Source organism: Strigops habroptila, chromosome 10, assembly GCF_004027225.2.
Source record: "Strigops habroptila isolate Jane chromosome 10, bStrHab1.2.pri, whole genome shotgun sequence".
NCBI classification, from domain to species: domain Eukaryota; kingdom Metazoa; phylum Chordata; class Aves; order Psittaciformes; family Psittacidae; genus Strigops; species Strigops habroptila.
The window spans coordinates 25,495,527-25,520,014 of NC_046359.1; the positions used below are offsets into that span (position 1 = coordinate 25,495,527).

The 24,488-nt window shown below is 40.6% G+C and overlaps 1 protein-coding gene across 1 annotated transcript in view; it reads left to right on the forward strand.

Annotated features, from left to right (window-relative positions):
* The window catches only part of GLP1R (glucagon like peptide 1 receptor), an 88,779-nt gene that overhangs the window by 50,651 nt on the left and 13,640 nt on the right, over positions 1-24,488 (forward strand). The window contains exons 4-8 of the mRNA XM_030499750.1: positions 3,503-3,612; positions 5,917-6,023; positions 8,933-9,086; positions 10,585-10,744; positions 20,825-20,885. Of these exons, the coding sequence (XP_030355610.1) occupies positions 3,503-3,612; positions 5,917-6,023; positions 8,933-9,086; positions 10,585-10,744; positions 20,825-20,885 (592 nt within the window). The remainder of the gene's footprint in view (positions 1-3,502; positions 3,613-5,916; positions 6,024-8,932; positions 9,087-10,584; positions 10,745-20,824; positions 20,886-24,488) is intronic.

The following is a 24,488-nucleotide window of genomic DNA, read 5'->3' on the forward strand; positions in this document are numbered from 1 at the left end:
CACATGTGCAGAGAGGGTGTTGTAAGAAGTGCACGTGAAAAAATTATTTTAAGAATGTTTGTAGGTAGCTTTAATGCAAACCACATGCTTTTGTCTGGGCAGTAAGAATGGTAAGGTACCTGCAGTGCTGGAATCAAAATGTCCCTGATTAAAAGCCAGTGGATCCCTTTGAAATTAGTTGGAACTGTTTTCTCTAGGCAAAGATGAGAATTTAGCTTATATATGAAACGAGAGATCTAAAGTCTCCACTTCAGGATTTCATCATTTATTTTTGGAGATGCAGCAGAGCAGAGTTTCTGGAGTTGAGGCTGTACTCCGTCCCTGTCTTCAGTGAGGCAAGACCAGGGAAGAGCATTCACTTAAGGTAACATCTCTTCTGAACTGTCAGTCAGTAACAGCCCTTTTCTTGTGTTTGGCAGTAGCAGGTGGCTACCTGTGATGGAGCCTGTTGCTCAGAGGATGAGTAGATGGATGCTGTTTGCCTTGTGTCTCTAGGAAACAGAAAGCAGGAATGGCTGCAGGATGATGTGTTGTGGGAGGGGTCTATAGTAAACCTCTGATGTTAAGGGGGTTCTGTGGTGTTTGACACGCAACTGAAAATAGTCTATTTTCACCATGGTGAGACTTGTTTTCATATTCCTGAGAGGAACTGGCTGCCTGCAGTACATCAGCCCTGTGCTCTCTTCATGTTGTGGTTTGTGCTTTCAGCTTTCATGAGCATCTCTCCATGTATTAATGAGAATCTAAACTCTTCCTTAGAGCCTAAGTTTTCTCTTTTAACTTTTTCTATCTCGTGAGCATTTTGGCCAATAAATGATTCGATAAACCAGGCATATATGCTCTCATACTCTCATATGCAATCTCATCTATTTGGTTTTTTGATTTGATTTATTCTTTTACTTCTTAAGGCTTTTCCTGGATACAGGCAGTCCAGTTGGTCTTTAGTTGCCTCTGGATTCTGCACTGACCCACAAGTGTTTTGGCGGGCAGTGAGGCTATGACAACCTGACACAGCTGGCTTGTGGCTACCTGGAGATCCATGAGAGCTGTCAGTCCGGTTTGAGTGTTTGTGACTCCTAGACGTGGCAGGGACTCTCTTTTCCAGTGTGATAGGGTTACATTCATCTTTCTTCATATCTAAATTAACTGCTTTGTCTTTCTGTCTGCTCGCAAATTTTATGTTTCATTTACTGTAAACTCTTCCATTCTCCCATATATGCCAGGCTTCAGCATACAATAGATTTTCCTCATTATTTCAAAAGAAGTGTTTATCAATAAAAAGAAAATTAAAACGTGTCATGATGATTTGGACTAAAAATAAATACACTGAGGCTAAGCTTTCATCCCAATTATACCTTGACAGTAAGAAATACTAGTGCGTGTGTGTGTGTGAATTCTCAGAGTTTTAGAGAATGTGAAATAATATTTGTTGTTTGTGTGTGTTGGGTTTTTTAATCAATTTTCCTTTAGCAAGTTGTGGGATTTTGGTTTGGTTTTGTGTGTGTGGTTTGGTTGGGGTTTTTTTTTGAGTGTAGTAGAATTTCTTTTTGTGTGAAATTCTTTCTCATAATAATTTTGTCTTGCAATACTCCTTGGTTACAGCTCATGCAGTGGCAGTCAGAGTGGATTTCTGAGTCCTATTGACCCTATGTACTTTAACCCCCTGGATTTCACCTTCATTGGCTTCTAATATATAATATTTCCTGATTCCTAGAGCTGCCTTTGCATAGATGTTTTGAATGGTGTACTTCAATTTGCTGTCCATTAATCTTGAGGGGGCGGGAGAAAATTATGCTTTTCTACTTGCTGTCCTCCATCCTTAACATTACAGCAACATCCTGACCAAAGGAAGTGGTTGGCAGTGGCAATAGGTAATGAGAGCAATGACAAAATATTCACAGCAGTTAGTGGATGTGAATGTATGTTGCATGTGCTGACCCAATCTCTCCTCTGTTTTTCTGTAAACATATGCAAACAGATCTTCTTAATAGTAAGGGAAAACCTCCACCAGGCATAACTTTATTTTTATATCCTCTTTATGTTGTCTCTTACTGGTATATTCAGTACACCAATTACAAAAGCAAATAGACTACGCCTACCAAAACCATTGTCAGTTACCATTTAGCATACTCATTAGAAATGGCTTATTAGAATATGAACGTTTATATTTTTTCTAAAACATCATTCTTCACTTAAAGTACTACTAATCTACCACTGACAACTATCAAACAAATTACCAGTTGTGAACTAATATGCAAATAGCCTACTGGGTTGTTATAATTTCAAATAAGTTTCAATATTTTCACATTGAGCATAAATGTTGGCTTCTAATGAATTCTGGTTTGCAGTAAGGAGGGAGCTGACAACAGGGTGAGGTTGCAGCAGGCAAGGCTGGGTTTGAACAAAAGCTACAACTGACAGGTATTTTGATACCTGTGTAGAACTGAATCCTCTTAACTTGGTTTCTCATACCTCAAAACATTGGAAGTCTATTTCCAAACATGGCCTTGATAGAGGCTAACCCTGGTTGAGGGATGGACCCAGTACTGCTTTTTGAGGGGTAGCTTCATAACATGCAATAGGTCAGTTTACTGGTTCAGGAGAGTGACTAGTAAGGAACTTTGTTTGCAAAGCAGCCAACATTGTTACTCCAGCTATGCTCTGATAGAAGGCACCTCCAGCTTGCTTATGTACAGATGTAAAAATTTAGACTTCCCCAGTATTCCAGATACCAGAGAGAGGGTTCCTTTGGTACATTGTGGTTGAGTGCTCTTTCTCCTTTGTACTTTTATTTTGGTTCTTCAGTCTGATGTAGTTTTCTTATGAGCCATTTCATTGTACGTGCTTTTACAAGATCAAGCTGCTAACTGCTTTGGAAAGGTGTTTTATTTATTAGGGTTTTGTTATTCAAACATGTAGACAAAAGGAATAAAAAGATTAATGGTTTACGCAGAGATTTACAGCTTCATTTTGTAGCACAGATGTTTGTATAGCCATTTACATTTTGGGAGCTAGTGTTAACATACCTGTTCTGAGGTTTCTCTGGGTCTGTGTGATCTCAGAAAAGAAAACACGTTTACTCTTTGTCTGCTGCCTTTTCCTGTCAGTTTTGTAGCTGGGGCTTAACATTTCCAAAATTTGTGTGTCTAAAATCTAATATTTCAGTGAGCTGGAATTTATGCATGTTGTAAAATCCTCACAAAGATGGCAGCAACTATTTCAGGCTGCTGTTGCTACTGTGAACAGTTAGCAGTTCCGGAGTATGCAATATCTGATCCCTTTACAGCTGTGTCCTACCAAGCTGCTCCCTGGTCTTGAGGATGAACAGCAGCAGCCATTGCCACAGGCAGGGAGCCGGTGAGATGCTCCTCCAGCAATGCTGTGGTTTCCCCCAGCCAGGAGAGCCATCGGCCAGGAGGAAGCTTGCACTGAGCCTCTGTGCACCTTGCCTGTAAGCAGGCTCTCCTCTCATTAACCCAATGGCTCGTTTTGCTCCTGGCAGTGCTGCATGGGCAGGTGTACCGGTTTTGCACCCCAGAAGGTACATGGCTGCTGAAGGAGAATTCGACCCTGCCCTGGAGGAACCTGTCTGAGTGCGAAGCCTCTGACCAGGTAAGAGTTTCCATCTCTTTTTGCTCTTGTTTAGGACAAAACAGAAGAGAGAAAAAATATAGTCGTTGGTGCTCACATGTTCTTGTCCTGTCCTGAGTACCTTGCTTCAGTGAGCTTCATGATAAGGGACATTTTTTTTTCTTTTTTATTTTTTTTTTTTTTTGTTTGTTTGGTGTTTTGGTGTTTTTGTTTTTTGTTTTTTTTTTTGTCTTTTTACCTTAATTTGCCATGAGCGATGGCATTAGGCTTGTCAGTGTTATTTTCTTGCCCTAATGCTTTATACTCTGCAGGGAGCTGAGACAACCTGGCACCAAATGAAGGAGAGCATAGGGATTTCCAGGGAATTTTTGTCAGCCACTGGCGTCAGCTAGCACACTGTGCGTTCTCATGACACGTGATACCATTACTGCTGTGAGCCTCTCAAGGGCGATGCTTTTCCTCACATAAATTGAGTGTACTCTCTCTGTCCCAGGGTACTGGGAACTAGCATACACCTAGCCAAAACAGTTAAAGTATATGAAATTCCCAAGTGCTGCAGGGCCTGTGCCCTCTGGAGTTCCCATTTCTCAGTGCCTTGTTTTTCAGAAGTAATAAATGGCTGCAGACTAGAAGGAGATGGGAAAAGAGATAGCTTCTAATTCTTCAATTTTGTTAAATTTAACTTTTTTCCTTTAATTTGCAGCCTTATTCCTTGTCCCTTCCGTTTTCTGGGGTATCCCAGCAGAGTGCGTTATCTTAACACAAAGCGTAAGCCTGGTTGTTTGACTTTTCCTTGTTTGCCATTATGGTTTCTTCCAGAGCTGTGTTGGGACATGCCAAGGAGAGAGATACCTAATGGAAACACTTGGCCATTTGGCACCTGCCTCCAAGTTTCCATAAACTGACCTGGATTCTGAAACTCTGCATGCATATTGTCAGTCCCTGAAACGTGAACAGCTATGTTTGGTTTTCCAGCTAAGATAGATAGAGCCCCATAACAACCTACTTTGTTTCATGCGTCTTGTACATGAGAACAAAAGGTTGCTTTGATAAGTTAGCTGTGTATTATGTTACAATTGTTGCTAAAACAAAATCCAAAGGGTTTGTGCTTGAATCCTTGTAAAATAACATTGATTTACTTTGTGTGTAATGTGGTTTTGATCTGCATAGATGCTCTAAATTGTAGAGTCTCAGTAGTTTGCCTGAGCCTTGATACTGAAGAGATTTTAGTTTTCTCTTCAAAAGCCAGCTCTCATATCTTTCTTTTTAAATCATTAACCTAGCAAATCCCTGAGGAACAGCCTGTGTGTTCACCTTAAATCCTCCTGTCTGTGCAAAGTACATCTGAATGGCTGTACTTATTTCTGAAGTACGAGTATATTCCTTTGTACAGCACAGGTCTCAGGAGTCAATTGCAGAATTAGCAGCTTGAAGAAGGGAAGTAAAATGCCCTAGTCTATTTAGACAAAGATACGTGCTTAGAAATGAACCAGAATAGAGAATATGAATGTGCCTCACAGGCTGAGCAATAATCCTGTAGCTTTTCAAATACTTCTCCCTTAAGATTTTGGCCAGCCCTTTCAAGCGAGAGTCTCAGTGGTTGTGTGTTCAACAGAGAATCTGAAGAGAGCTACAGCCCAGGGCTGTCAGAAGGGTGCGAGCATCTGTGGTGCTCTGGCCCATGCTGGGTTGCTCCCTCCCGGGCAGTGCTGTAACACCTAGGTAATGAGATAGTGTTGGGCTATGGTTTGTTACCAGAAGGTTGCATAGTTGAGGCAAAAGAAAGACTATTTGGAGGGCAGAAAATAGTTGTATGAATGTAAGCATGCTTTGCCTTACAGTCAGTGAATGGGACCTGACTTGGTTTACCTCTAAGTATGGATGTAGTCAAAGGACCACCCTCTTTACAGCAGTAGGGAGACTTGCTTTAAGTGTTCAAGTCTGAAAACATCAGTTCTGCTGGTTTTACTGCAGGTCTGAGTTGTGTCTGTGATTCCTGCCATCTGTTTAAGACTTGCTTTTGTGGTAATTCATGCCTCTCCAATTTTATTATGAAATAATGTCACATTATCTATTTTCTAGCGTGGCTGAGCGAACACCTGGGAGCAGCTGGGGAATTAAGATTAAATTTTTATTTCTTTAGAGCATACAGAAAGTGGAAGACTTGATTTGATATGTGCATTGAAACTTGAAAGTAGGAGAATGACTTCTGGTTATCATTAAGAACAGTTAGAAAGCAGCTGGGAGAAAAGAACTGAAGCCCATGAGCTCTGTCTTTTCCCCCCTTCCCCCCCCTTTTTTTTTTTCTCCTTTATATGCTCTCAGGATGCACCAGAAGAACAGCTCCTGAATTTGTCCATCATATACACCATTGGATATGCTCTTTCCTTCTCTGCCCTTGTAATAGCAACTGCCATTCTTCTTGGATTCAGGTAACTGGCAAAGCTCTGAAGAGAGTGGGGAAAAGGTGTTATGTTTTTCTATATGGTAGTATCGGACTTCAGCAGACTTTCTCCATTTGATTATTTTTTCCCTTCTTCCACCACCTCATTATTTCTGTATCTTATGTCACTTCTGTGTTCCTTTCTACAATCATTTCTTTTCAAAATGCAAGTAAGATTCTTAAATTTTTGCAGTGTTACTTGTGTGAATGGGTGGAACAGATGATTTTATCAGTTGAAATATTTTGCTGTGACATTTTTGTACTTCAATGAAATTTCCACTGGAAGAAATGGGAAAAGAGAGAGATTCCAGCATTCCCTCATGGTGTTGCCTTGCAAATGAAGCCCTAGTCTGGGGCATGAGGGGACATTTAGGACAGAAGTTTTCATCTTGCCTTGCTTGAAATTACACAGAGCATAAATTTCAGTCTGGCCTGTTTCCCAGCCAGCTCCCTGCTACTGTATATCGCCAGGTCTCATCATCCCCTTTTCAGACTGATGAGGCTGCCTCCTTAAAAAAAAAGTACGGTTTTCCATCTCCTAGTACTCTCATTTGAAGTCGAGTCAGGAACCTTCAGTGCTCTGATCCTTAAGAAACTTCCTTCCTTGACTAAAGAATTATCATTGCCAGTTAATGATCATTTTCTCTGATGCCAGCACTCCTTTCCACCTTTTTAAGTGTTTATACCCCTTATGTATTTAAAAAGATCAGTCATGCCTTTAGCTTCTCATTTCCAAAACTAAAATGGTACAAGCCTTTTAATACTGTACCGCACCTTTTAGCATTGTATTATCCCTCCTCCTTCCAGTGGAGAAGCATAGGCTAGCAATCTCAAAGATTTAAAATTGCTACAGAGATGCAGAGATGTGCTCACCCTCTGTGAATGCCATGTGATAATTGATTTGTGTGCATTGTACCTGTGCAACCTTGGGACTCATTTGACAACACACCAGGTGTCTTGATGTCTCCAAATGTCTCTCATGTAAGTGCTTGCTCCTTGTTTCACCCATCAATGATACTTCTGAGTAATCTTAGCAGCCCAAATGTAAAGGTCACAGAGCACAATCATAGGAAGGAAGGAAGGATGTGAATGTGTTTTGGCAGGGAACAAGAGTAAGTTTGTCACTTACTCTCCTATGATGACTTGTAGAAGAGAGGGAATTTTGGTGCCCTAACTTTTGTGGAGAGATGCTTTCACATTTTTAACTTGTACTGTGAAGCAGGAATTGGAGAGGTGTACGTGAGTGTGTGCTTCTGATTTTGAAAATGAATTTTTCAGAGATGTTAAAGGGGCTGAGAGCCTTGTTAAAACTGTCATCAATCTATTTTGTGCTTTCCTGTCTAAATTGTCTGTCTGAGGAAAAACTGGTCCTGTATCTCATGAAGTGCGTGAGACCTATCCCTTTGTGCACTGCCGTTGCTGGATTTTGCTTGGAACCTCTGTTCTTGGCCTCTCCCCAGTAGCTGCACAACCTCAGCAAGTAGGGATCAAAATCTAATTCAGTGTCACCAAAATGCTGATATTCTCCACTTTCATAATAAGGAGGCCTTTTTAAGTTCCTAGACTACAGAATAACCTTTGGGTTTAATAGTGATAAAACAGAAGAAATGATGTATCTCTAGTGTCCAATTTTTCATCTTCTGAAAGAAATGGAAGAAAAGTCCAATTTCAGTGATGGAAGCTGAATTAGGGCCATAACTTTGTGACTGAAACGATTTAAATAACTTTTATTGCCTGTAGCAGAACTTGGACCAGTTTTCTTCAATTGGTTAGTTTACATAAGTTTTTCAATCCATAGCAGTTCTGAAGGGTAGTAACAAATAAATTTTGAGTTAAAAGAAAATAAATATTAGTCATGTGTAAGTTTTGAAATAAGCTGTGACTTAAGTGTTGCAAAAAATTCTACTTGACCTATGAAAAAGAGGTTCTCCTTCCCCTTAGGTGCAAAACCAATAACTTTCAGACCAAGTTTATTTTTCAACCCAAATTTATAGGGCAATAAAAATAGACATAGTTTTGCTAGAATAATTACTGTCTATCATATGTTACTTGTATCTTTTAGTATCAAAAAAGAATCATACCTAGTGTAACTTCCTTTGAAACAAAGGATGATGTGTACCCTTGAAGAAGAAGGGAAGAAAAATATTTGTGGGTACGGCTGATAAAACATTGGCAGCACTCTGCAGTTGGATGTCAGTTACATGACTGCAGTTTCTTTTGCTAACCCTTAACATAGTCTTTTTTGACAAATAGCAATTTTATTATCTTTACAGCTAGCTGCTGAAATTCAGGAGGATTTTTTACATGTTTTTTTATTTTGTTTGTTTTCAATTCTGAGTGCAGAGGTCAAATTTCTGTTCCTTTTACTTCTACAGAAAGTATTTACAATTCCCTCAGGAGGCAATCTGAATACAGATTTTTCTCTTGTCATCAAAGTGGTAATTTACAGGTTTATGTTTTTTCATTGTGGGTTTGGGCACAGCCAGAAGCTGCACTGTACACCAGTTCCTGAGCCAAGGTAAACCTGTGCAGTGTCATTGGGGTCAATTCAGAGATTAGGTTCAGCCTTATGTGAAACTTAACTGTTTTCAGTTCTCTCAGATATTTCTTTTGAAAATTATTTTTACACTTTTTTAACTTTGAATGTATTTTTTCCTTACACACTGATCTGCTTCCTTCCCCCAAACACTTGGGGCTAAAGTTTGGAATGTCTTTTCCTTGGTAGTGGTTTCTTCCCAAAGACACTTTGAAATCCCTACAGCCATTCTCAAGCTATGGGATTTCCTCTGGTACCTCCTGATTTCCAACAGGGCTTATCGTTCCCTCCCTCAGTCCTACGTGTGATTTTTGCAGCTTATCCACAGGTAGTGGATCATGACTGAGTCTTCTTTTTTACAGACATCTGCATTGCACAAGGAATTATATTCACCTGAACCTCTTCACCTCGTTTATCCTCCGGGCTATATCAGTCTTCATCAAAGACTCAGTGGTAAAGTGGATGTACAGCACAGCCACACAAGAGCACCAATGGGAAGGACTTATTGCTTTCCAGGTAGGCACAGACACTGTGGTAGTCTTCAGGATATTGGAGTCATCGCTGTGGTATGTCTAGATGACAGCAGATAATTTAATATTGTGGCTGTGCCACCCTGTACTTGGGACAGGCAAGTAGTTGATGCCATGGCATGTTTCTCTGCCTGTGGAAAGTTTGCCTATACTAGACAGAAGAAACATGAAGAGGTGGATTTTTGATATATACACACATGCCATATCTTTTTGCCATGCTGCAAGTTCATTTCTTTCTAGCAGTGACAAGAGGGCATTTATTTCCCTAAGCCAGCACCTTTTGTGGTAGGACTGTCCATCTTATATAATGACCAAATTAGTTGGTTATTCTTGGAGGTCTTTATAATCTGTTGATGATGAGGGAGAAAAAAAAAAGGAAGCATCTGATTAAAATGCAAATTTGAAAGCTTTTAGAAAAGCTTTGGAGAAACAGGCTGATTAAATACTTTTAATTGAAGGGAGAGGATATACAACTCTTCTGAATGATGAAAGTGTACCTTTGTGGTATACAAAATGTACTTGAATCTTCAAAGACAGGGATTTTCATTGTCTGTGTAGCTTTTGTGTTTCTAGAACATGGGTACAGCATTTGCTGCAGCAATGCAGGGTGGGGGTTGTAAAGGGTATGTCTTCTGATGCATGCATAGTACCCATCCTTTTCTGACACTTTGCCTAAGGCTTAAGCACCAATACCAAACAGTGAATCTCATATTTCTCTGATCTCTGATTTCTCTGAATCTCATGTTTCTCTGATTTCTTCTCATCTGCAGTGTATAAACTAGCAGAAAATAATATTGTAATACATATCTTAAATGGTTTGGAAATGTTCACATTGGATTGTCAGTCATTCCCTATTTCCAAAAAAACCTAGGCTTTATGTTTTCATCAGATCTGATGGATGTTTTATTGGGTAATTAGGTTTCATACCTATGTAAAGCCCTACTGACCACCTCTCTGTAATTTACCACCCAAGAGAGATTTTGCACTTAAATGTGATGCACTGGGTAATATTGCTGTTCTGTCAAATATGTTTTGCTTTGTAAAGTAGTCAGCATTATGGCATCCACTACTTGGTCTTTAGTAAATTCTCAAGTGCAGAACAAAATATCTGGGGAAGTGAAAGGATTCACTGGCTGCAGTTGATACAGAACCTTTCACTTTCAGTACAGTACACTTACAGCACTTACTTACCTTTCATCTTTGTGTTGTGCTTTTCGAATTATAATCAATTGGTTATTGAGAGAAGATGCAGAACATGCAACTTTATTTTTCTTTTTGCGGAGAGGGGAGAATGTTGAAAGCATCTTACTGCTGTGTATAGCACCTGTTACTGGCTTCTGCCCCTTTACTACTCAAATGTGATTAATTTAGCAAGTGTTGTTTTGAGGAGCAAGAATAGGAGAGAGAACCAGTCTTTTGGGTTAGTATCCCTTTATTCTCAGCCCATGTTGCATTAATTTGAGCTGTGCTTTCTTCCATCACAGGAATCGCTTAGCTGCCGATTGGTGTTTGTGATGATGCAGTATTGTGTGGCTGCAAACTACTACTGGTTGCTGGTGGAAGGCATGTACCTGTACACACTACTGGTTCTTTCAGTCTTTTCAGAGCAAAGGATTTTTCGGCTTTATCTCTGCATTGGCTGGGGTAAGTTGATCTTTCCATATGCCTGCCAGTGACTGCATGCACTGGCAGATAGTATAATAGGAAAAATCATTTTATGTCTATTGTAGTGCTGCCCGGTTCAGTCCTGCACTCTCCATTTGCTTTTTATTTCTGATACCTTACTTTCTTTGAGCTGGAGGGTGCTGGGCCAGCACTGCTCCTGGATGCTTACACAGCAGAGGCTGTGGGTTTGTAATGTAGGGGCTGTGCAACACTGCAGAAACTCTGCAAACCAGTGGCAGGCGCATGGTACTTTTCCTGCAAGGCTTCCCAATACAAAATACATGGGGGTGATTCCAGGTGAGCGTGGACTTCCCTGGACTCCCGTGCTTCATCTCTTGAAAGTTTCCCATTGCATTTGAAGATATAACTACTTGTGGTGCCAACTAGCAATGATACCTTGCATCTGGTCAAGGATAACAGTAGAGAAATGCTGGCAGCATAAGCTAGGGGTGTCTAAAGGGGCTGATAGGCAAGGGGCTGCTGGCAGGAGATGTTGGGTTGGTTATGCACGAAGAGTAGGCCAAGTAGTGATTGTCAGGCAAAAAAGTGGTCAGTGTACACATGCCATGGTCATGTGTGCACTTGAGATCAAGGACTGTGATGCCATGAAATAAGTTGGTTGAGCCAGAGTCACCTTCAGTAGAAATGCTGAAGCTTTGATTCTTTCACTGTTCAGTTAGCCAGAAAATGTATTACTGTTCAGGATTAATCCTGGTTTTGGAACAATCACTTGTGTGCTTTTATTGCATGCTCGCTCTTCTCCCCCCTCCCCTTTTGGTGGAAATCAGGTGACTTTTGGAAAGCTGAAAGTAAATCCAAGTAAATACTGCAAGTGCTTTCACAGATACTAGTTTGAACATTTAAATTGCTTTGACTGTCCTCTCTCTATGGATTTGCCAACTCTGAATATTGTAGCAAATTAGTTCACTGCTAAAATGCATGTAAATGGCTTACTGTGAATTACCCAGTGCTACTGAACAGTGGTAGGTGATGAGCAAAGGCTTTCCAGCATATTGATGGGAATAAATAAATGCAAGTAATAGCAGTTTTCTGCTGGAGAATTTTAGTTTAAAAAATTCTGTATCTTCCATTATTGTTTTACATGGGACATACAAGAAAAACAACAGCACCTTGTATACTGGTTTAATCATATTTTATGAATAGCTGTACCCTCAATTAAAAAAAAGGGGGGGGGGAGGGGGATAGGGGGCTATCCTGAAGCCCTGACTGAGGTCATGAAAGGAAATGGAAAATTAGAGAAAAATTATATCTAGCTAAATCCTGAGGGTATTGTGGTGTTTTATAATCACTTCTAGTTAGAGTTTTTTTTCTCACAAAAGCAGACTGGCAGAAACAGAAGATGTTGTTTTGGTTCTTCCTTTACAAGGGAAGTTTTGCTACTGTTGAATTTGTGGACGAGTTTGTGGAAATGAGTGGCAGTGCCAGAACTTGGCACTGGATAAATGGCTTTCATCCAAGCTTCTTAGAAAAGCTCTACCTGGCCCATTCAATACTTACCTGTACAGTTTCTTGCTAATCTAGCCATGGCTGCATGAGCAAACCTTGGCAGGGATTCTCCATCTTCAAATGCAAAGGGATCTGCTAGTTCAGTGCTCCCAGATTAGTTATACCAGATAACAGTTTAGTCTCTAATGAGTGGAAAGACATGAAGATTTTTTCACTCTTGCTTTTGTTTCTTCACTGGTGCTTGCATTTTTTGGGTGCTCAGGAATCTCACCAAGTACCTTTCTGCTGTATACAATGCTCAGAATATTTAATTTTTTGAGCAGCATGATAGAGAAGCCAGTAGGTTCCTGTTTGAGCTGAGAGAGTGCTGCTCTTTGAAATACTTTATCAACTTTATCAACTGTAAAAATAAAGCTGAATCCAAAAATAAGTATCTATTTGATTGTCAGAGCTGATTTCATACCCACTTTGTTCTGTTAATGTATTGTTCTCTTACAGGATAATTTTTAACTTGTTCATTACTCATCATTTGATTAATATTTATGTTTTAAACTTCATATATGTATTGTTCACAAACTTCGTGGGTGTTAGTCATTTCATGTTGTTATTTCTTCTAATTATACGTGAACTTTGTGTGATCACGCACAGACCATCTGGTATTGTTTTAGCTGTCTGAACAGCTTCTGCAGTCTCCTGTATGATCACATATGTTTGCACTTTTACTTCTCAAATGTACATATAAATAAAACCGTGTGTTCTCCTCAAGGTTTTTGTCCACCTGAGTGTTTGCACATACTCTTGGTCGTGTTTGCCCTGTTGCGCTTTTTCCAAGGAACAACAGGTCACACAACAAACAAGAAACTACAGCAAATTATTTCCTCAGGTTAATCCCAAGCAAAACTGTAATGTGAGGGGCAGCTTTCAAATAGGTGGAAGTGTCCCAGTACCAGTTCTCTCCAAGCTTTTAAACTGCTACATTAAATAGTGCTCTTTTTTCTTTTTTTCTTTTTTTTTTTTTTTTTTTTGTAATGGGGGAAAATGTCCATGTAATTGTGTAAATAAAAAAATCTCTTATTTTGTAAAACGCGATTATTTCATCTTAATACAAAACGTAGAAAGGGAAAACCTACTTTTCAAATAGAAACGTGAAAGATCATCTTAGTGGCCCTCCTCTGGACTCGGTTCAACAAGTCCATGTCCTTATGTTGGGGGCCCCAGAACTGCACACAGTACTTCACGTGGGGTCTCATGAGAGCAAAGTAGAGCGGAAGAATCGCCTCCCTCAACCTGCTGGCCATGCTCCTTTTGATGCAGACCCAGTATACAGTTGGCTTTCTGGGCTGCAAGTGCACACTGCCTGCTCATGTTGAGCTTCTCATTAACCAACACCCCCAAGTCATTCTCCTCAGGGCTGCTCTCAATTCAGTCCCCATGCAGCCTGTATTTCTGCTGGGGACTGTCCCAAACCAGGTGCCAGGACCTTGCATTTGGCCTTATTGAACTTCATGAGGTTCGCATGGGCCCACATCTTGAGCCTGTCAGGATCCCTCTGGATGCCATCCCTTCCCTTCAGCATGTTGACAGCACCACACAGCTCGGTGTCATCAGCAAACTTGCTGAGGTTGCGCTTGATCTCAGTGCCCATGTCACCAGCAAAGATGTTAAAGCACCAGTACCAGTGAGAAACACAACTCATCACTGGTCTCCACTTGGACATTGAGCTGTTGACCACAACTCTCTGAGTGCAGCCATCCAGCTAATTCTTCATCCATGGAGTGTCTATCTGTCAAATCCATCTCTCTCCAGTTTAGAGACAAGGATGTTGTGCAGGACAGTAGCAAATGCTTTGTACAAGTCCAGGTAGATGACATGAGTTGCTCTTCTCTTATCTACCAATGCAATAACCCAGTTGAAGGCCACCAAATTGGCCAGGCATGGTTTGCCTTTAGTGAAGCCATGTTGACTCTTAGTAATCACTTCCTTATTTTCCATGTGCTTTAGCATAGTTTCCAGGAGGATCTGCTCCATGATCTTTCTGGGCACAGAGGTGAGACTGGCCTGTAATTCCCAGGGTCTTTTTCCCTTTTAAATAAAAGGTTGCATCTCATAACAGACTTTTGTGCCTTCAGGTTCCTTAAATGGTCTTAAATTTGATCTTCTCCAGTGGGTGGTTCATCATTCTCCCTGTCCTTGCCTTTGCCTTCTGTGATTTCAGTGCTATGTCTGAAGCAATTGCTGGGGAAAACTGAGGGGAAAAAAGCCATGGGTATCTCAGCCTTCTCTATATCCTGGGAAACCAAGTCTCTGTCTCCTATTTCCTTCTGGAGGGCCTCATCCACTTGGTCTTCCTGGTCGGGTGGCCTGTAGCAGACCCCCACTGTAATGTCACCTGTCTCTGCCCTCCCTTTAATTCTGACCTATAAGCTCTCGGTCAACTCCTCATCCATCCCTAGGTGGAGTTCCATGCACTCCAATTGGTCATTGACATAGAGGGCAACACCCTGCCCTTATATCCCCTACCTGTCTTTCCTGAAGAGCCTGTATCCTTCCATTCCAACACTCCAGTCACAGGAGCCATCCCACCATGTGTCTGTGATGCCAGTAGGATCATAGCCCTGCAGGTATGTGAACATCTGTGGCTCCTTTTTTCCCCATGCTATGTGTGTTTGTCTGGAGGCCTTTAAGTTGGGCACCTGATGAAGCAAACTTAGACTGGAGGGGCTGGTATTCCTTTTTGCTGCTCTTCAGGTACTATCCTGCTGACCTGTGATCTCTGTCTAGGCTCTGGGCATCTCTTGCTGGCACTGGCATCAAACTGGTAGGAGTGGGATGGATTAAGGTTCCCCTCCTCTAATAACTTTAGTTTAAAGCCTTTGTGCCAACTTGGCAAGCCTGGGACCAAAGATGCTTTTCTCTTCTCTGACAGATGGACCCCATCAGCCCTTAGTAGATCTGTTGTTCCAAGATACCACACTCAATCTGTGTTTTCCTAGGAACAGTTAACAGACAGTGAAGAGTATAAGGAAAACTGAATAAATATTTCCCAAGTATATTTTTGCTATATGATAATGTCAGGACAGTTCTTAATGTTATATTGGTGTTCCATTTAGTATCAATTCAAATGAGTAATTATTCTTTGCTGTTTAAGTGTTTTATAAGGGGAAAAAAATCTGTTTATCTTTCTTGCAAAAGCTAGAAAAGTTATTAAATCTTGATAGACCTAAGGGAAGTAATGTAGTTTTACAGAATGTGAGTCATTTATATTGATATCATGTATATTGATAGGATTTTCTAAACCTTCCTGATTACTTGTAAGGTAACTGTATTCCTGTAATGGCCACTTTCTTGCTGAGTTTTCATGCCATATTAGGCTTTGAGATGGCACTGTTAAATTTCGTATTTCATTTAATGTGGAAAATGTCTTGCTTATGTCATCTTTTTCTTTGTAAAAGCGTGCATTTGTTTCAAACCTGGGTTCCACATATCTTGCTGCAAAAACAATGGTTTATGCCATTTTCAAAGATGATGGGGGAAAAAAAAGCGAGACACTTAAGAGCATCAAACCCCCAAATTCCTAGTAGGCTAATAGCAGAACAGGTAGATAAGTTGTTCCTCTCAGTCTGGATGTCAGCCCAGTAGCAGCTAAACAGGGTGCTGATTCAGATAGTCATTATCACTTGCAGAAAAAGAATCTGTTGCTATACATTGCTGGTACCTGGTCTTCCTTCCTGTGGCATAAGAGAAATCCTTGCCCATGGATCTCACCCTCTAAGGAAAACAAAACATTTGCAGAAGAAGGGATGGGAAGAAAACAACGTAACTATGCAGACCAAGATGATTACATTTTTTGTTTGTTTCTCAGAATGTACAGACTATTCTTAATCAGGGTGTCCAGGACACCAACTCATCGTGTCTGAGCCCAAGTGAAGAGTCGCTGAGCTTGACATTGAATTCAGCTAGCCGTGTCAGTGGTTTTTAGAGAAGAGCAGTTTGTGCTGTAATGCTGCTGAATCAGCAGCCTTTAGTGGGGAAAAGGACCTTTTCACATTCAGAAGTCGGGAGGAGGGAGGAATGGGAAAACAATAGCAATGTCCCACAGTGACGATGTGCAGCTCGCAACATCCGTGCGGGAAGAACAACAGGAGACAATTTTCAGCATGAAAGGCTAAGAAGAAATCGGTAATAAAAAGCTGAATGTTCTCTGAGCTTCTGTGGCAATTTTACACCCAGCTGCACTTGCAGCAGGGAAACTGCCATTAAAAATAAATAATCCCCTTCCTTCCAAACCTTGCAATCCAAATTTTCTCTGAGGAAGAATACTTTGAGGGAATGAAGCCATTAAAGGCAGGAAGCCTGGTTAGGGTGTCAGAATCTACATCCTGATTGCAAGGAAGATCTGACTGGAACAGAGCCAGTAAAAAACATTCCCTCTGAAGCCTAATATGAGCTTAGTGTAGCAACAGGATGCGTTCATTGCACACACCAATTCTTTTCTCTTTTCAAATGAAAACTGTTTCAGGTGAGGATGTGAAAATACGGTTTCTATCCACACTGATCTTGGTAGGAAATGCATGTCAGGAGTTTCTCTTAGTTCTCTTCACTTTTGGTCTTTTGGATTAAACTCTTTCATGCTTTTCCTTTCTTAGAAAGAAAAACATCTCATCTTCTCACATTTACAATGCTTTACTCTTTCTACATCTAGTCGTATTTTTTTATCACTTCTTTCAGTTTCTCATCACATACTTCTTGCATTTGTACATCAAGCAGTAAATCAAGTCAGACAATCCTGGAGAGTTTCTGAGAGATGGGAGGATTGGAGTTCTGTTGACAGCAGTAATGTCCTTCTGTTTTTTGTGACTGATTTTCTTGGAGGTTGAACTTCTCAGCACGTGGAAACCAGTCAGGTTACATCTCAAATATGAGCTTATACACAAACTCATCAGTCTGCAATGCTGTATTCAAAATACATCCTTATTTAAGTGTCTCAGCAGGACGGCAGTGCTCTGGTCCTGCAGAGATAAATTTATTAATCGGCACGTGAGGATGAGTGGAGCCTCTCTTGCTCCTCATACATCTTTCTTCCCTGAAACTACCTTTACATAAAATGTGGTATCATGCAAAGCTATAAATACCGTGTCTGTAAGAATGGAAACTTGCTTGCACCTTGAGGTAGGGGAAAGAAGATGGCATGGAATAGCACCACCTGGTGACGCCTTTCATGGTAACTGCTACTTAGTGGACTCTGGAACAAGCTTCATCTTTTCTGTTCTGTTATCAAAACGTCTCAGACCTGTTCAATGAAAAGACTGGTTTCTACATGCTGTTCTCAGGACATGGTAACTTGCATTAGCAGCTCCACGAATTGCTCTCAACTCTGCTCATTAGAGACAGAGGAGCATTGTGAAAATGGCAACCAAACAGTGGTTCCCCTGCAGAATTTCTCCCAGCTTTCTTCTCTTGCCCACCCCATCCTATTATCTTTCTGGATAATGCCTGGTTTTAAAACTTTCTTTTTTTTCTTACTATTCAGACACCTGGACAGATGTAGAATGTATAAGCTAGAGTGAAAATAAGTAGCCTGTGCTGTTTGTTTATGCAGTTAAGATGTTGATTTGGCAGTTCCATTACTTTCTCATCATCTGTAATATGTATTATTATAGCAGCCTATAATTCAGATGCCCTGTCATTTGAAGTTGAACTTTATTAGCTGAGCTGTCAGCATGGTTATTTCCTAGTACACTTGATAGATTTCATAATCACCATGTAGTGTTCAAAGTTTTTTGGTCAATTGTCAGCCTGCAAGAATTAACATGGCAGAGGCTATTATGAGCAGGCTATGGCAGTTTCTGGCATCTTCAGCAATGATGTAGTACAGATGAAAGTAAATGTTACTTTTTTCAGAATTCAGAGACCTTTTTGTGGCCAGAAAGATCAATCTCAGAGCTTTCTTGTATGACAAAAAGCAACACTAGAAAGAGTTCAGACTTTATGTTAAACAAATGCATCCTATAAATGGGTACAGTTTTTTCTCAAATGTCTGATACTCTTTGAATAGCTGCACCAAGAGAAAGAGGTGTAAGACCAAAGCTGAAATGTTGCATGTTGGGAGTCCAGGATTCTGTTAATGAATGATAGTCGTCTGTAGAATTTATTCAAGGAGCTGTATGCAGTTTGCTTTCTCTGCCTCCTCAAGCCAGCCAAATTTCTCTTGACTGAGTGAAGTAACCAGAATAATATTTGCATTTGTGCCAGTTAATGCAGCTTAATCAGGTATTGAGATTGTAAACTAATCTGTGGAGAGCCTCAGTGATCCTTGCAAACTACAACTATTACAGAGATGCTGCAGACTTTCTCTGTTGCTATTGTGAATAACTTCTACAGACTTGAGGTGGAATAGGGGATGTTCTTGGGGCAGCCTTCAGATCTTGACTAGGGCTTTGGAACATTTGATGCATTCTCATCTGATGAGAGAGAGTCCCAGGCAGTTTTCAGAGACACGCATTTCTTAGGACAAGGCTTTGTGAATTTGGTAGTTCTCAGATGGTATCCATGTAGAATTTGCACTGATGTTCAAAGCTTGCAAGTATGTATTGCACTGTTAAGTCTCGGTGTCTCAGATTAAAATGCGTGTGGCTAGCATGGAAAATAATGTGACTGGCGGTGTTGCAGCACCAAGGCATCAAGGGCCTGCATCCAGTGTGGGAGCTGGTAGAGGGTGTTGAACAAGTCACCTTGCACATGTTGCCTATTAATTTGTTTAACATTTGCATAGCAGGAGACTGATGCAGTTCAATAACACCAGCCTCTCTCTAGCTAGGCTCTTGTGAAAGATAATGTTAAGAATAGGTTCTCAATTCAAATGTCAAGTTTGATTAAATATGGACATATATCTGATATATCCAGAAGGTGGAGATACCCACAAATTGTTATCAGTATCGCTTGATATGTAAGTTCCCTCCACTGACATACAGCCTTTGTGCTCTCAGCATTCGTGTTTTACCCTTTAAGTTTTATATTAATATGTCTTAATTCTCAGCAAAGTCAAGAAAAGAATAATTCAAACTATAATTAGTTTCTATGAATCAAAGGCTCGTTTGTGTTTGCGAGTGATTTGCAATGAGCCTGTTCTTAATCTCTTATGCCACTACCAAAGAAGCACGGAGCTCTCAATAACTTTGCTCCCAAAATACTGTGTATTTTATCAGGTACATCTGTGTAACACGGTCAACCACTTGCCCCAATAATCTCTACTCAATTCATTGTCTTCACTATTATTCTAATAATTGGTATTTTTCTCTTGCTGCTCTTTATCTCTCTTTTTTTTTGTTTCTTTTTCCCAACTGATTAAGGAGAATACTTGATCTTTCATGTCTGTAGTATTTAGTTGCTCTGATAGTAGAGAAAGAATACAGTACAAGAGAGAGAGTTTTCCCGCTACAGATACTGATTGTAGATTTTCAGACAGCAGGAGATCACCAGTTTCCCTGTGGCTTCTGCTGTCAGGAAGTGTGTATTTGCCCTGTGCAGTGCTTACTGCTACACACTGATGTTCTTATTGTGCCTTGTCATACTGGTTCTTAAGAATGCAAAACCAAAGCACACTAAATTTTGCCCTTCCTATCCGATGTATATATAGCACCAGGCACTATCCAAGGAGGTACACGAAGGAGTTATACCATCTTGATCCATCCTTAGGCAGAAATTCCTCATCGTGTTGGTTGGTTCTCAACCTGCTGTTCTTACCTGTGGGCTTTTTTGGCATTCCCTATATTGAATATTGGTTGGTAGATGCACTTTAGAATTATTTTTCAAGACCTAGGCATTTCGTAAATGAAAAAAATTATTTTGAGAGCCTTTGACATTGTAAAGCAAGTAATGACTGCCAGCTTATTTGGCTTTTTTCTCCTCCCTTTACACCCCAGATAAACTGACCAGCTGTAGCACATGCACTGTCAGGAAAGCATTAGGACCAAGTCTCTTCTCAAGACCAGATGCATCTGCTGTCTTTGCTGCAGACACTCAAGTCCATGCCAGTACTGCAGCCCAAACTTGGGACTTACCTGCAGGGGAGGCCTGAACACACTCGCTATGTGTTGTGTGCCCACACTCCCCTTTGCCATCAGGGGTATGTGAGGCTGGGTGTGTTCCAGCCCTGATACCAAGAGACAGCCTGAGCTTAGTGCTGACCCACAAGCAGAAATGTGGATGCAAAGGTTCGGGTTTGGGAGCACGCCACGCTCCTCTCTAGCATAAATATAGTGGCTAGCAGAGCTTCCAGAAATTCTGTTCTCTTGGCCACTCTGTGAAACAGAAAACTGGTATATGCTGAGTATGGGGGTGATTGTCTCTTGGTCATTTTTCATGCCCGTTAGGAGCTAGTTGGGGGCACAGGTAAAATGAGTTACGTGTGTTAGTTACTTGCAGGTTAAATTCCTCCTCCCACCATTGACGGCCATCAATGGATAGGAGCTGCAACCCTGCCACCAGTTAATCACATTGCTCATTATTATGGGGGATAGAGGGGGATTGTCCTCCTCTGTGCTTTTCTCTGTCTCTTAATGGCAGTGTCAACCTTGTCTCCTCTCTTCCCAGGTGTGCCAATGCTGTTTGTTATCCTCTGGGGAACTGTCAAGTACCTTTATGAAGATGAGGGGTTGGTTTAGTTCTGATTTTTCTAGCTGTCTCATTTGTGCTGTATGTGTGCACCAGCAGGTCATTGTTTGCTTTCTGTTTGGTGTGGTTTGCTTTGGCAATGTGCTGAAACTTCACATAATTGCTTCTGTTGTGTCTGAAGGTCTTGCATAACATTTCAGAAAGGAGCATATGTTTGTTTCTGATCAGAATTTTCTGCATGTCTGAATGAATCTATCCTTTTGCAGGTCAAGGAAAGGTATGTTTTGTTTTTCTGTAGTTACAGTATCAACAGTAGAAGTCATTGTACCCAACCAAGACCACTCCTGATACTGTGCCTTTGGCAGTAGCCTTTACAGTTATGCTTCAGAGGAGGGCAAAAACCTCCCACAGGATTCTGCCTGTGATTTATAGTGGTTAGCTTATGCCTAGCAGCAGAGATATGATTGCTTGTTCTTGTTTAAGCTTCCATTATTTAGATCTTCTTAAAATAAAGGCACATTCTCTGTCTGCTTACATTAATCTTGCTAAAGTCAACTATATCACACACATGACTGTTGCAAAACACAAAATACTTTTCATCCATACTGGCTAATCTGAAAGTTTGCCTTTATAAATGCTTTATGTACCAAATAGCATTGTAGCTTGTTGCAGTTTAAAAAACAAACAAAAGACCCAAATAACCAACCAAAAAAAAACTCAAACAAAAAACCCAAACAAAATAAAACAACAAAAACAAACCCAAAAGGGAGGAAAGCGGCTTCCTCAGTGACTGCCTGGAAATATTTGGGTAGCTTTCTTTGTAATGAAATAAATAACTTTATGCTATTTCCTTTTTATTTTAAATGTTCTATTTATTGGGTCTTCCTCTTACTCAGTTTCCAAACAACCCAGCCAGCACTTTTGTGGGTCATTTTTATTTTCTTTTTTTTGGGTAGGGTATGGGGTGAGGTTTTTTTCTTTCCTCCTCTTGACACAATCATTGTGGGAGAGATGCTGTAATGTGAAAATTCAGAGCCAGCTCCAGACCCTTTTCTGTTGTTCGTGAGTATTAAGAGCTGGCTTTTTTTCAGTGTCTTTCATAATACTGAACCAGTTAAGCCAAAGCCGCCTTCTCCTCTCTTAAGCAATGCTAGGATTTTCTGATTTTCCTTTTCGAGGTTGACTTGATAATACTCTGTAGCAAGATTGTGGCCCTATTGATGTATTGCAAGTTTTGTTGAGACTATCAGAATAGGTATAGAGAACATGCAGCCTCTGAACAGGCAACGTTCCATGGTCATATCTTCCCACTGATGTAGAAAATGTATTCAAAGCACTCATGCTGAGCCTCCTACATTGTGCGGTGCTCAGATCTGATTTATGTTTTCTATTAAGGAAAACTGTCACTCACTGCCTTCAGCAGACCTTAAAAGGGGCAATTTTGCACCTTATTTAATTTTCTAAATCTTGTATAAATATTTGTAAAATACAGCAATAAATAACCACATGCAGCACCCTCTCTGAAAAGCAAGATTTCTGTGCCTTGGGCAGGCATTTGCTGGAGCAGCCGGGGATATCTTTCATGCTGTTTGCCATAGCACTGTCACCAGGGATGTGCAGCAGGCTGTAAATTTCATTTGTGACTTAACTACTTCCCTGGCTATAAGGAATAACTGGAAGTAAATGTGATCAGGGCTGGGAATTTGAGGCAGTCTTGTGGATGAATGAAGGACTGAAGCCTGCAAGATTTACTAGGAGGCTGGCTCTTTTGTTCCTTACGTGTATGTGCAAGTGTAAGCTCCTTTAGAAAGCAGCTGGTGTTTTTAAAACAGTTTTCAACAGTAAGCTGTTGAAAAAGAGTTTGTCTTGATTACAAATAAATGAAAGGCAAGCTGTGCTTCTTAGTTATTGGGCTGTGCCTAAAGAGCTGATACTTACACATCTTTATTTCTATCTGTAATTAATTATGGCCGCAAGAGAGCCTACTATCTTTTTTAAAGATGAAGCTATTCAGCTGTACCTTTTCAAGGTAAAAATTCAGTGGTTTAATTTTTAGAAAAAGAATACCAGGTTGGTAAGCAAAGGCAGAAGCTGCCCAGTAGCATGTATTTTGCTGGGCCAGTTCTCCATTCACAGTTCTAAGGCTATTACTTGCCAAGCATCTTTTGAGTGGTGATGAGCAAACTGCAGGGCTAGATCCCAAACACAATAAATGCTGATGTATTTATCAGTGTGGCAATCTCGGAAAGCACAAATGGACAAGAAATCATGTACAGATCTATCAATTTTATTTTCTGGACCCTTTAATAGCCATGACACTTTAATTGGGCCGTAATGGCATTTTTATTGCATTTGTTTATATAAATATAGAAGTAGCTAAAACTGCTCTGTGCCACAGGAAGCAAATTAATACACACAGAAATGTAGCAGAGTTAATGTAAAGAATCATTTCTCAGCCTCCGTCATTATCAGGAAATGTTAAAATTGCCTCTGCTTCCACTGCAGCTAGTCAGAAAATTAGAACTTCACTTCCAGCCATGCCTATTATCCCGCCTGTCTTGAGGGGTTCAAATAAAATTAATTTAAAGGCTCCATGAAGCTGGCTCCCAGTCACATGTACCAATTAAGAAGTTCTTCCTGTTACGCAGATTCCCAGCTCAGGTACGCCGACTGCACACAGTATGTACACCTTTTTTTCTCCAGTATTTAAAATACAATTGAACTGTAGGTTGTGGAGCAACTGGTCGCAATAATATGTTTGTTACATGCATTAAACTGAAATTGAAAGGAAAAATGAAATCCCGAGCCCTTCTCAGGCTTGCAGTGCCTGCCAGGGAGTATGGAATTGCCATGGCCAAGCTGCTTCACTTTCGCCCCTGGTATGTGAGCACATGGATCCCTTACCATGTGTGCTGCATGGTTTGCTGGTTTCTTTCAAGACTGTCCCGTTATAAGGCTGGGGAAGGTTTACTCTCCACAAACATCACCCAAGCTGAAGTTTCATAGGCTTGTTAAGAAACCTTAAGGAAAATTGAGCATATTTATGTTTTGGAAGATGAGATTTGGAGATGTAGAGAAACTTGTTTTGTGAAGGAACCTATGTTTTCTGTTGTGTTGTTGCATAGTCTTATGTTTCACAGACTGTGTAGCTCAGAAACCTGCTGGCTTTACTGATGACTGTTGCTTTTTGAGTAATACTGGCCAATATGGCAGGAGGCTAACAAAATGCTGTCGCTGCAGCAGCAAGTGGAGTGGCATGTGAACACTGCCCTGACACTTTGACCCATCATACAGTCAGGGGGGCAGGCTGTGGCCAAGGAGGGACCTTAAAGAACTATATGTATAAACCCCCCAGTGTAAAGTTCACTTTGAACCAGTGATCCCAAACTGTGGCTTTCAGGCATTACTTTTCTTGTGATTGTTCTCCAATATTGCTCAACAATATTTTAGCAGGAATCTAAAAAGCTAAAATGAGACTTACAGGGAGAATGAAGCATGCAGCATGTTAGTTACTTGGCAGAGGGCTCAGCTGGCCAACAAAAGTTGGGAACTGTTGTTCCCATCTTTGATTTTACTTGCTTATAGCATTTGAAACTCCATTTGGGCCTGAAACCTGTAGATATACACTGGAAGAACTGGAGTA